We start from the raw sequence: 14,005 nt of genomic DNA, 5'->3' as shown, positions 1-14,005 counted from the left end.
TTAGGTTTCAGATATGTTTCAGGAATAGATTGAAATTATTAGCTCATAGTTGGAGGACATGATGGTCTAGTGGACTGGTTGGAACTGAAAACTTGCCAGATTTTTTGAGCAGGGGTGATGAAAAATGACCTCCCATTTTGCAGATATTCAGCTTTTGTCTTCACTTTGATAATAAACCTTTGCGTCATCTTTTGTAGAAAAAACAATTGCCAGAACAGAGTGTGAATGTTAGGGTGGTCATTCAGGTATACTTGACTTAATAGCTTGAATCTCAAATGCAAATCAAAGGGAATGCTGTACTGGAGTTGCATGTAATTTTATCTTTCTCTCTCTTTGGCTCTAACTAAAATTGACATCCTGAGTTGATGAAATCTCACTATGTCTGCATCAAAGTTTTTAATTTTGACACATCTGTATTTCTTGTCAGAAAGAAAAAAAGAAAAAGAAATCCCAGACTGTTCAGATTCCAAGTTCAAATTCAGCCTTGCTTTTTTTAGGCTTTTTATCCTCAGGTAGCTCACTTAGTTGTTTTTGCATTCTGAAATGGTGAGAATAATAACTGTCTGCTTCTTGAAGCTATTGTACCTAAGAATAATTCTTCAAAATGTCTTTAGAAATAGAGTGCCAAGAAAACTTGCTACTAGTGCTTTTTGTTTTCTGTTCTTGAGTATTGATTCAACAAGCAGGTTCAAGACAGTTACAAAGGCATATTGAAGTGCTGTGCTTGAATTTTTATTTCATTGGAGAGAAAGTGGCATTGTTATTGGTCAAGGTACTGTGAAGTATGCTTTGCAGATGACTTCTGAAATACAAAGTCAGTTTGTGGGAAGCTCTTAGGGAAATAGAATCTGAAATTTCACGTAAAGCAATGATTAAGGGCAAAGCAGCAATCCCCTATTTGTTCAATTATTTTGTGTCGTTCCTTTTTTTTTTCTTTTTTATGAGAGCCTAAAATACTGTCAAGCAATGCAATTGAAACAAAAGCATGTTGGTTGTTGTTTTTTAAGTTACAATAAAACATATTACAGGGTAATTTATTTTATTTTGAAAACGTTTTGCATAGATTTAATGCAAAAAAACCCCCGAGACAACCCAATCCAAATAAAAACAAAAACCAAACCAAGAAACTTTTCAGCTCAGATTAAGTACTACAGGAAAATGCCTTTTGGGCCAAAATGTTTATTTCATCCCTTCCGTCTGAAGTCTGAAGTGAAGTGTAAGTCAGCGTAAAAAAGTACAAACCAGAATTACAAAGCGCTGAGGTAAGATGCATAGGTAACTATTTTGTTACCTACCAGTCAGCGTTTGTTATTGCTAGGTAATGCAGAATCCATCCGAAAGGGGAAATTGCATAACATCCCTCCTTGAATTCATGCTGAATCTTATTTCAGAAATAATACAGACCTCTAGTCTGATCTTGCAGTCCTTAAAAAAACAAATCTCATGGATTGTCTGACTTCTTATCGTGAATGTGGCAGACATGAGCTTACATTTTGCTTAATGCTTCTTTTATGTTTCCTGGGTACCTAAATGTGCTCAACACCATTGCAAGTGCATGACAGTGGTCTAGTGCAGCTCTCATGGATTTCTTGTTATTTTTAATATGAACAGGATTAGACCTTTAAAAATTGAAAGTAACTGTGTCAGAAGCGTAGATTGACCAGAGACAGTAAAACTGAAAAGTTAGAGGACTTTGAGAAATGAGCAAGTGGGCCATATAAGGTTGTCTAAAGACGTTAAGACTCTTAAAAAACCCAAAATATTGATCACATCTGTCCTTCAAAGTGACAAAGGTCGTAGAGCATTTGAAGTGAAAAAGAAGAGCTTTTAAAACTTGCTAAGTATTAATACAGACTGATTTATGATGAAAAATTACTCTTAATTGTAGTGATCCTGTAAATTTCTGTAATGCTGGATGTATTTGTTTTCTTTCAAGTTTGACCCTGTGTGAGCTAATTTTTAATTTGTTAGGTTAATGCAGTTCCAGGATGCTTAGGCTGATAATTTGTAATTTGCCAGACTATATTTTTCATTCTGTTTGATGCAGACAGTTCTACTGACTGGGAATAATCACCCACAATGGTGCATTTAGCCCTCTGTGCGCAGTCATGGCAGTACAACACGGAAAGGGAAGAGCAAAATGACACTAACACTTTTTATTTGTCTGAACAAACTTATCTTAATGAATTTATTGCATTGTTTGCCCATTCAGATACAGGATGAGAGCTGTGAATATAATGCAACCTAGATCCTGCTTGGTGCAAGTTAAACAGCGGTGGAACCAAGGGCAGAACACAATCCTACCAACTCTGTGGACTTTGTTCTGCTCACTTGACTGCTTTGCCACATCCTTTGTTTTGTGAGCCTTCGCTGACACAGAATGACTGAAAGCTTGAGTACCTTTTTAACAAAAGACCTTTGACATGGCTAAGGCATCAACAGCTTGGTGGTTTGAGAGCTGAGTTGACCTCAAAAATAGTCTGCTACCATGTACGTGTACATCTTGTCCATGGACAGCATGAAATACTAAGATATCCTGAATTCCAGAACTGCATCACTGTTGTGTCTCTATGCAGAATATTTGGAGAACATGAATATTTAAACCTTTCCAATTGCTTTGCTGTTAGAAGTAGCAGCATTTCTGCAGCACCAAGGAGTCTTAGCCACAGGCCAGAAACGTGTTCAAGAACACAGAAAGATAGATGCTGAGGTATTAGTAGCTTGGCACATAGAACAGGAAAGGATACGGCAGAATTCATTTTCTTGCATTAGCTTATTTGCTTTTGAATTATGAAGACATTTCTGTATTGTCTAAAACCTGAATAGTGACAAATTATTGTGAGAACTGCTTACTGGTTCTCCTTTTCATGGTAATGAGAGCGCTGTTCATCCAAGATTATTTCTGATCTCGTGTGGTTTGGGATATGTTTGCAAAAGAGGAAAATAATTCTTCCCAAATGATGTGCTTTTTGTTTTCTTTGAATGTAGAGATCTTTTTCAGTGTCAGGCTCAGAAAAATTGTGACACAATGTTGCTCAAAGCAGTCGTCTGTTTAGAAGAGTAGTAGTCATTGATTTAGGAATGGCGTGGCAAACTTGAAAAGGAAGTAATCCCAGGTGTATCCTGGTAAATCCTAACATCTCTGTGATTAGCTAGCAATATGAGAATGGAAAGCGGTGTCATGGCAAGAATTTCTGTATTCAGTGGTGATACTTTTGAAAAGGTGCAATGGGAAGGATGCCTGGTGTCAGTGACGGTATTTACCATACATATTGGGCTGTGTGTCAGCCAGCCAGGTTGGTTGAGGTGTTTGAGGTTCATGTGTTTGAGATGTCTTTAGCTGTTGGGTTTTTTTGTTAAGAACTGAAATTCAGACCTTGGAAATGTGATTTGGGCTGCTCCCCACATCTGTGAATGGTTGAAGTGTTAGCACTGATGAGGGTCCGATAGCCTGAGTAGCATGGTGTTTGTAGGGAGCAGTATGATTTTACTGTCCTCTTCGGAAAAAATGAAGCTGCTTTGGGCATGTGAGACTAATCTCTTTTCAGTTCTATTTCATACTCTGTAAAGAAGTTGTTTAGGAATTTATTACTTTCTTTCTGACAACATGCCTAGAAGCAACCATCTCTAAATCTGTTTGTAAAGATAGAGAGACTAATGCTCGTTATTTCTCTGTACATACTGAGCTCTCCACCATCGTAGTAGTAAGGTGTGCTGCCAGGTGTATTCACTATTGATGCAGGTAGCTGCAAAATTATGTGTTAGTTCACCCCAGTCCTTTCTGCCAGTGCTGTGAGTGTTTGTGCGGCCTTTTAACAGCATGAGATTAGTATTATCATGTAAAAATTGAAACTGAATGTTACACAGACAGCCCTTGACATAAAGGGTGCAGAGGAGGCCAGAACACCGTGCTGTCCGCGTTGTTAAATATAAAATAAAATCAAGAGCAAATACTACAAAATTATTTAACAGGAAACTTCTGCGCTGAAATTGTAGCCCTTCGGATAAACAGCTGTGTTCTGCTTGCCTTCCAGTGGTAAGGCTGGGTGCTGAATGGTTTCTTATTTGTGGCAAGAGGATGCTCCATGGAGTAACAGCAGAAGCAGGAGCCAGCTGTGCGGTGTGGGGGGAGCTGTCGCAGCAATCAGCAGGTCACTCAGGCTGGTGTTCACTAGAGTAGCTTTGTGGATGTGTCTGAATCAGATGAGAGAGCAGTGTCAGTCATTACTGAGCCCGGCTGCGCTGGTGCTGTTCAAGGCCCTGAGATAGAAGGTCTCTAGTATGGTTACAGAGATTTTGCTGAGAAGTTTCTTTGGGAATATAATCATTCCATGAGATGCTTCTTCTCTCTGCTCTGGCATCTCACTTGCTTTACATGTTTGGGACTAGCCTGCATTTGGGAAAACAGGGTGTGCGTCCATTGCTCCCTATTCCCAGTCTCCTGATAATGAGAAGAAAGTCAACTCCTGAGTCACCAGCACTTGGTCTTCTCTGGTGGTTTGTCGTCAAGTACTGGTTTAGCTCAATTGTGCTTGACTCTGTATTTTATTCTCTTCCTCCAAATGAAGTTACCCAAGCTACCACACCTGACTTATGCAGATAATGTAGATTTGGCAGAGAAATTCATCCATACTTTAGGATATGACTGATTTAACTTGCTTTCCATGTCTCACAATACTGAAGGAGTTCTTGAATTACTATTAAAAGCATTACTATGAAGGCATAAACTTCAGACTTCCCCTTTTTTGCAAAGTTCTGATAATTACTGAAGTCAAATGCATCCGTAGTTCAGCACTTGCAGAATACAAGGTTCAAGACCCTTTTTATTGAAGAAATCTGTAAAACCCAATGGCAAATCATAAAGCATGTGCGCTGCAAACTTACAGTAAAAAAACAGTCAACATCATGCACACAGTGAAGTAAAACTATGTGGAAATGTGGTGACTCCCGTGCTCAAAAAAGCCTTCTCTCCCCTTCCTTTTGATCATGGAAAACATGAGTCTTTACTTTTGAAAATGCTTTACTTTTCATTAATACTCAGAAATTTAATTTTGCTTAGTTCTCCTTATTCATTTTGTTTGATATTGCTGTTGGCATAAAAAGGATTTGATCTTTAAATAAAAAGGGCATTGTCTAGTATGTTGCCGGTAATTGCACTTCTGAGTAGAGACAAGGGAGATGCAGTGGAGTAGTGAGTTCATGTCTTACCTTAAGTCACAGGAGATACTATAATTCTGTTTTGTGAAGCACCCCCAGTCATGGTCCCCAGGGCAAAGTTCATAAATAATAAAACCACAGTGAGAACCATATGACTGTCCTTGCAAGTCATGCTGCCAAAAAGCAAAAAAGGAAAGAAGCTTCTGAAACCAAGGGGGAAGTGGCCCAAATTTGGAAAGGTTTCAGATCTTAATTTTTCAGATTTGTTTTCCTTGGTTAAAAGGAAATACTGATACGTGTAGGGAAAGACAGGTTGCATGCTGAAGGTCATCTGGGTATATGTTTTCCAGAGAAGTGGTATTCAAATAAATACTTACCAAATCAAGTCTTGAAGAACTGGGCAGAAACAGCCAGAGCCTTCACCATACAGAACTTTAAAGACTATTCGGAGAAATACAGTGCAGTTAAATATTATATAAAAAGCTAGTGAAAATGATGAATAATTTTTTCAGAGTAGCTCACAATCCTACCACGGAAGCAACCTGGCCTATTTTAAGTTGCAACCAGTAGTTATACCCAACTGGAGATAAAACCAACCTGGTAATGTCTTTTATGTCCTGCTGTGGCCCAGGTACATGGTGCTGTTAGGAACATGTAATGGAGTTGTTAATGGGGCAGCCTGTGGGTCTATTACGATAATTTTGCTACCAAATGCAGCACAGGCTTTTCCTGTACAGGATGTCATAAAAACAGCAAGAGATTCAATCAGGTGTGTTAATATCTTCAGAGCATCTTCCTGAAATTATCCCTTGCTTGTTTATCATTTTTGGGTCGTACTTCATCAGTTGATGCCTTTGTTATTGGTACTGCTTTGCATAACATAACAAATAAGACGGTATATAGGAGAACAGAGAAGTATCATTTTTAACAGTAGATGCTCTTGGAGAAACTAATTTAGCTGATCATAGATGATCAACTTTCACAGTCCAGCTGCCATGGGAGAAGGGACTGCTTTTGCTGCTTGTAGCTGCCTTTCTTACATGCAGGACCAGTACCGCTGACATGCCAGCAAAACAGTTTGGGAGTATATATTATTTTATTTGGGGCAAAATCAGCCAGGTGAGCTCACTCAACTGATTAAATTGTCTATGCCAACTTGCCTCATTTTGCTTGGCATCCAAGTGAGATTTTTACAAAGAACATGTAAAGCCTCACTACCTCCGAGAGTTACAGGAACCAACAAAAAGCAGCAGTTTGACTGGTGGATTGAAGCGTGTTTTGTGGAGAATCCTTGCTGGGAAGAGGTCCTTTCTTGTCTCCCTCACCTGTCTGTTCCTCACATTGACAGCAATTACTGCCTCAGTTTTCCTGCATGTCAGCTGGCCTCATTTGACTCTCCATTCTGGTTCATAGGTTTCTGACGTGGTCCACAGCTACATACAGTAATTTTTGTTGTTTCAGATCTGTAATTACAGGGATGTTTGACTTCTGCCTAGTTTGTACTGAGTGCGAGGCAGCTGATGCTGCCACTGATGTCAGGCAGGTCTGTAGATCAAAGATAGGCTGACAGCTGACTGCACCTTCCACGTTTGGTAGTATCCACTGATACATGAGCTTCATGTGTCACGGGCTGGCTCTCACATGGCTCATTTGAAGTATGTTGTAAGGGACTCAGTGGTGCTCGATGCTCGTAGCTCTCATCGTGCCATCCGTAGTGACCAATCAGAGGGTGGGGTACCGCAGGCAGGCGCTGCCCCAGCCTGTGCTCGCCCTGTGACTGTCACTCTGAGCTGGGTAAGTATCACCGAGTGCTGCTGCCGCCGCTGGATGTTCGTGCCTAAATGCTGAGCGGGCATACAAATGACTATGTCAGAAAACACGAGAAGTTTAACAGAAAGGTAAGAGCAGTGCACAGCATTTTCCATTTGGCTCAGAGGCAGCTCAGATCTTACTGTCGAGAGAGCAAGAGGGAATCTGCAGCCCACTGAAGCATGACTAATCAGTTTGCTAAAATGCTTAGCACTCTCTGGTTTAAAGGATTTCTTCCCTGTTGTTAACAGCAACAAACGTTGATTTGTAGCATTTATGTAAGGTGTGCATTGTGTTCAGGTCTTAGCCCTTTACTTGGGAGCCACAGGAAATGTCAGGTTTCCTTGGAGCATCAGGGAAGTGTGCAACTTCTATTTTCGCTGCTGCTGAAGGTGGCACTGTGTTAATAATTCTTATTCCAGAAAAAATGCCGAGTAATTAATATATCCTATTTGTGCTTTGAGCTTCAGCAGTATTTTTTTCTTTGCCATCTTTCTGTTTCAAAGGAGTATTTTGAAAAGGTTTATTTTTACTTATTATGGGGTAATGCTCCTGCATGACGAGAAACAAACAAAAAAACCCCACATAAAATGTTACTAGTCTAAATATTTTAAAATGTTTTAGAATATGTTCTGTATAGTGTTAAATATGCTATTTGGTTCAGAAACACAGACCTGTAAAAAAGGCAGGTAAGAATTGTAATACATGTAAACAGTAATTGGCAAAGTTTTAATTGTTACAGTAAGTAAGGCTCACAATGGTTAGGTGGACATGATATTGCCTATTGTATGGGACAAATGCCAAGACTTGGTTAATCAATGTTTGCAAAGCACTTGGAGGGTGTCTTGGGTGCGGAAGGATTTGCAGTGTATCTGAAGCGTGATGACAACAGACACTATGAACAATGTCGTATAATGTTTCTCTCAAATTTATAATCCTGTTCTTCATATATATAATTATGCTCTTTTTCTTTGCAGTCATTATTCTTAAAACCTAAACCAAACCACTGCTGCAGTCGGTGGTTATTACTGATGCTATGGGTTTGTTCTGTGCTCCCTGTCTTTTCCTTGAGATGATACCAGGACTTTGCTTTCTGTTTTTCCTTTCAGGAGGCTATATGTTGTGCTATTTTAAAGGAAGTAACATAGTTTCAAAGTCACAAGACAGATCACATCAGTTACAGCTGTTCCTAGTGCAGAACATGATGAGGATATTTGTACTTCGTTGGGGGAGCCTTTTTGTACAGGCTTGTATGCAACATACTAGTGCAGTATAACTCTTTGAGCATTAGATGCAGATGTTTCAACTCTCTTAACATTGGCCAGGTGACTTTAACGTTAGTGCAAGGCCTTGCTGTTCCTTCTGTGGATTTTTTTGTCCAGCAGTTCTGGTGGTGATGAACTTGAACTAAACTTACTCGGCTCGTCTGCAGTATCCTGTTGCCAGTAACCCAAAGACCAGATGAGAACCCTTGTGACAGGTCAGGCTGACATCTGAATGTTGTACAGGAGGAAAGTACAGCTAGAGTAAGCCACTGAGAATCTTCTGAGCTGAGATGGAGCAGCAGGTTTTTTGTTTGAGTGCAGTAGCACTTCATAGGGACAGTGATGATTCCAGGAGCATGCACAATGTGAAATTTAAACTCACCTGCAAGTCTGTAGTGGTCTACTGGTCAGGAGCCATACTGGACATGAGCTGAACTGAAGCTGATGTTCCAGCAGCAGTCGATACAATAATCTGATGCAGTTTGGCAATGTCTCATCCTTAAAGTGACAACATGATCATCGTGTCACTAGCCTGCAGTCTCTGTCAGCCTTACGCTCAGTCAGATGTGCATTGTCACCCAGTGCTTCTGTGTTCCTGACTCCTGAGCTCATCAAATTACCATGCTCCCACATGGTAACTTCTGCATGTCTGGGTCCTTGTTTACAGTACGTGCAGTCTATTTTATTTTCAGCAAGTACAAAACTTAAATTGCTTTCCACAGGATAAGAGTGTAGTTAAAACAAAACAAAACAAAAATCCCCACAAACATAATGGAAGTCACTTTCATATTTTGCAATTGCTGGAAAAGGAATAGCAGATTATATATGAGATTATATGTAAGATTATACATAAGACTAGAACTGAAGAAGGCGGGGTTCGAACGTAGCGGTAATGCACTGGTAGAAGGAGGACAGATGTGCTGAGTTTATTCTCTCTTCTTCTGGCAGGTCACCTACATCAGACCTCAACAAGGCATTGCATGAATGTATGGCAGCTCTGGATCTATTTCTTAACAACAAGTTCTCGGATGCTTTGGCTTCTTTACAAGCAAAGTAAGTTGGCTACTTTTACTAGTTTTCCTCTGTTTATTTTTCTTTGCTTCACTGTCTGTCAGGAGAATTGACGAGACAGCTAGTTCTCACAGTTGATAAGACTGCATAGGTTTAGTTCAGAAGGGGGTGGTAAGTTCACGTGTTAAGTCTGGGGGAAGACAGAGTAAGTGCTTTATGGCTGGGTGAGTAAATAACAAGATTGATCAGAGGTAAGTACAAGAAGTACAGAACTGTTGTCCAGAGAAGTGGCCCCTCAGCTGTAGTACAGTATGTGAGATTCTTGTTCCTGGAAGAATAAAAACAATCTTCTGTCACACACCGGCCGACCCACCCACCCCATATTTTTCTGTACACTGTGAGAATTTGAGAATTTGTAGCTTTGTGTCTAAATGAGCAACTGACCATGAATTGCCAGGTTAGAGCCATTAGGTATGAATTCTTGGGGTTTTGTTGTTTTGTAATAACCACTTGCAGAAACTTTCTCACAGCTTTTGCAGTTCAGTGTAGTGGTCATGCACTCTGTTTCCTGAATGCATTGCAGCCCAGCATATAATGAGTGGCCCAGCTGCAAGCAGTGTGGTTATAAAATAGCTTTTAAAAACCATTGTGTTACAGCATCTGTGATTTTTTCATACCCTGTCCTGAAGTTACCTGTGCTCTTGGCTTGTTGAAGTCTGTGGTTGATTCGCATTTTTTCCCCCAGTTTGCTCCATTTATTTTTGAGCTGTCAGCAAATTACATCATGCCTTCTTTCAGGCCACTGGAATATGAAATGAGTAAAATTCATAGGTAATGCAGTAGTATGTGTTTGATATGTATTGGGGTAACTATAGTGAATATGACATACCTGCTTTGCTGAGATACCAGCCTCAGTCTTTAGTGTCAGAATCAGTAGCTTAACCATGGAACTACACTCTGTGACATTCATGATGAATTGTAGGCTCAGATATATTAATAATACTGGTTTTATTCACAGCAGTGTTGGTTTGTGTTTTTATGTCATCAGAAGGTATCATTAAAATGGTAAGAAGAATAACTGTGGTTTCATTAAATTCTGACAGTAGAGCCCCTGTGCCCATCTGGAAATGCTTCCTCGGTGCTTAGCATAAAATAGGGAGATGCTTTATTGAAGGAGGTTTCCGAAACTGCAGAAGCTAGTGAGGCCACGGTAGGGAGGGTGTGTGTAGGGATGTGGTGTCTGTTAATCCATTTTTCTTTTGTTGCATATGGTTTTCATTCACCTTTTATTGGGCTCTGCAGAACATATTTCACGAGCTGATGCTCTGGTTTTGTACCTGACTGTATTCCACACTGCAAAACCATTTTGGAACTGATTTTTCATGTTAGCCTGCTGTTATGAGGAGGCCCTTATTCCTGTTGCCTTTGGCAGTGAGGAAAATACAGACTTATGGTCTTCGTGAGTGTAATGCAGAAACAGGATGCTAAATTTCCCCACAGATGATATCCATTATGGACACACTCCATCTCTTTAGGGAATGACAAGAGCTGTAGAGTGGGCACATATGGTAATACTGAGTATTTTCTTTAGGAGTCATCAGTTCCTCACTATTGCCTTCTAGCGTGCTGAGATTTGAAATTGGTTTTCACAGTCCGTAAACATACTATCTTTGTTTAAAGAAATACTTTCAGTTTTTACATGCTTGTAAAGAATTTCATATCATAGATTTTGCAGCTTTGCCACTTATGTTGTAGGACATACTCTGCTCTGTATTACATTATTGCAGATTCACTAAATTACTCACATTTGGCTTCCACAATAAGTGTATTTTCAACTGATTTGTACCATGTGTAACTGAGAGCAGATTTGGCAATGTATGAGAGTTAAAATCGGAAGATCTTTCCTAGCAGCTTAGAAATAAATATCTGAGGATGGTGTCTAGACTTGTGTTGAGGTAGAGCTCTTTTTTTCCTGTTAGAAAAGCAAATCCATCATAAAGAAGAGATCTTGTTTCATAAAAAAAAATTGATCTGGTGTTTTTGCTGTGTGTTACATAACTTTTCCTGTTTCCTCAGCCGCCTTTTAGGTTTTACAGTCAGTTTTCTTTTTATTGTCATTAACAATCACAGTACAGTAGTGGACTCCTTGTGGTTTCTGCTTTAAGTTTAATTAAATGAATGTTTTATATGAAGTATTCACATAAGGAATTTCTTAAAGAGTTCTTAAAATCAGTCACCAAGCACAGCAGTGATTTTCAATATGTAACCTGTTAACTGTGACAATGAGTGACACTGAAACTGCCCAGTCACTGGAGTGGGGTAAAAAAATCTCATCTTCCTTCTCAACTCGGAGGTACATGCAGTAAATTGATGAAAAGCTGACTAATTTTAGCCCTTATGTAACTGCAAACAGGTAATTGTTAATGAAAGAGTTGATTCTGGTGAGATGTCCCCTTCCCTTCCCCAAGACAAATGTTTAATATTTTAATAATTATCCTGTAGGAAAGTATGACATAATCACCTGATAGATTGCATATGTCAAATCACTTGGGAGAATGGTAAATAATAAAAATAAATTCATGGCACAGAGTAGTCTGGATCGTTGGATGAGCTGCAACACATCTGTGTTGCTGCTTGCAATATTGTCAGAACAATATGAGAATGATTAATTCCAGGCAGTTGACATTATTCTGAAAATAGCCTCCAAAAAGCATTTGGTGGTGTTTGGTGGAATTATTAATTCTAGATTATTTAATTCTATTAATTCTAGATTAATTCTAGAATGACCTTGTTTGAAAGGGGTGAGTTCAGTCCTTTGATGTGGGAGTGTCTCAGGGAGGTGTGAAAAGATTGTGTTACTGCTGTGCTAGTTATTTGTGCAACTCTTGTTGGAATAGTGTAGTTCTGTGGTACTATTTACTATCACTGGAATTTTTAATATAAAACTAATTTACAGTATTAAATGTTATCTTATATATTCTGATCTTTAAAAAGTTTAAAGAGGTTACTAAGGAATGGAAGCCTTTTGTAAGGGCTGTCTTCATAGTGTGGTGAAATGTTCTTACCCCTGTAGAAAAAAAGCAAGTATGAGGTTGTTCAGTGGGATGGAGGAGCTTTCTCTGGAAACCAATGTAACAAAGGTAGTGTGTGATTGTCAAAGTGAGAGGAGTGAAAAGAGTAAGGGGAAGCACACGGAGGTAGGGTGAAGCTCTAGGCAGTGTTTGATGGTGCACAGTTCTGCAGAAAGCTCAAGCTAGCTATTTATTGTAAAGAATATCATGAACATGAAGAAGGTCATTATTTCTAGGGGTGTTTTCCTCCTTTTATGCCTGGAGTCCAGAAGAATGTGACTTTTATAGTCTTTGTAATTAAATACATTGCTGCCAAAACCTGACTTAATTGTTGGTTTCACCTCCTAGATGGAAGAACTTACTAGACTGTGGATTTTGGAGAATGGCTTAGATCAAAAAGGCTCAGGGCTTCTCTTCTCGAACTGCAGCTTTCTGGCATAGGCCAGACCCAGACCATTCTGGCGGCTTGTGGTAACAAGCGAACCTCCTGGTGGCCGATCAGAGTGGTCTTTTCTAGTTGTGAACTTAATACTGGTGGGGAGTTTTCATAGGAAGCAGGTTTTTATTGGAAAACGATTCATCAAAACAGAGAGGTTTTATGGAAGCCCAAGCAATAGGTCTAGCGGGTTGTTTAGACGTGGGTGGAACTTCTGATCAAAGGTGAGGAAAGCCTTCAGGCTCTGGGGGACCACGTTCTCCTGACGTGGTTTAGATTTGGGCTTTGATGTCTCACTGTTGGGTACGCCTGGATGAACGGACTGCTGGCTGGTCTGCGGGAGGGTCTCTCTCACTCTGTACTGTTGAATTTGGTTTACTTGTTAGAATCATCTTGATACTAAATCAAGGCATGGACTTAAACCTGGGATTTCTGTAACCTGGTGATGCATGTCGTGCCTGCTGGATTACTGTAAAAGGATCCACAAAAATATTTTTGGTACTGTGCTTTTGGCAAAAAATACCAGCCCCTGGGTTAATTCTGAAGTCAAACCAAGCCGAGGTTTTTGATTCTCGTACTTCAGCTGGAGGGGAGAGCTGTCACTGTCCTCAAGCAGGAATAAAAGCGTTCTGCAACAGCTCTCAAGAAAGCGCACTGCTACAAGACGATAATGATTGCACTGTAGTTGGAGAACAAGCATGTGGCATAACTCCCATCACTGCCTAAAGATATTACTTATAATCCTCTTATGCAGTCATGTGATACCAAGTACTGGGATAAGTCATTAATCAGAATATTAGTTGTGTTTATGTCATAAAGGCTTGTTAACTCCAACAATGTCCTGGGGAAAGTGCTGCTGAGGAATCAAAAGAAGAAAAAAAAAAAAAAAAAAGCTGTCAAGTTTCATTCTGTATCCATCCATATAAAATGCAGGCTTTAAAACTTCTGGCAATATGCCAGGATGTTATTGGCAACAGTACTTGCATGGTTAGTATAAATAGTGTAGATAACTGTTACATTTGGTTGCACTTTTACCCACATCCCAGCTCTTGGAAAAAAAAAAAGAATAATTTGAGTGTTGATAAATACAAGTTGACTAATGATTGTTGATAAATACCAGTTGAATAATGATAAACACCAGTTTACTAATGATAAACATTAATTATTAATAGCAAAATAGATGAAACCATTGGTTAGGGCAGGGGTGATTTGGTATTAAGCAAATTACTGGAGAGGGAAATCCTTCACCATGTATA

At 39.5% G+C, this 14,005-nt stretch overlaps 1 protein-coding gene across 2 annotated transcripts in view; it reads left to right on the top strand.

Annotated features, from left to right (window-relative positions):
* Positions 1-14,005, top strand: part of TTC39A (tetratricopeptide repeat domain 39A) — a 54,122-nt gene that overhangs the window by 2,223 nt on the left and 37,894 nt on the right. Inside the window, exons 1-2 of one of the 2 annotated variants that reach the window (XM_014280872.3) lie at positions 6,921-7,055; positions 9,180-9,284. In XM_014280872.3, coding sequence (XP_014136347.2) covers positions 7,018-7,055; positions 9,180-9,284 — 143 coding nt within the window. In that variant the 5' untranslated portion in view covers positions 6,921-7,017. Of the gene's footprint in view, positions 1-6,920; positions 7,056-9,179; positions 9,285-14,005 lie in introns of those variants that run through there. The other variant, XM_055724158.1, reaches the window with a different exon arrangement.

Source organism: Falco cherrug, chromosome 12 (assembly GCF_023634085.1).
Source record: "Falco cherrug isolate bFalChe1 chromosome 12, bFalChe1.pri, whole genome shotgun sequence".
In the NCBI taxonomy this organism is placed as follows: Eukaryota; Metazoa; Chordata; class Aves; order Falconiformes; family Falconidae; genus Falco; species Falco cherrug.
The sequence above is the reverse complement of the archived record's forward strand: the minus strand, read 5'-3'. Positions and strand labels throughout refer to the sequence as shown.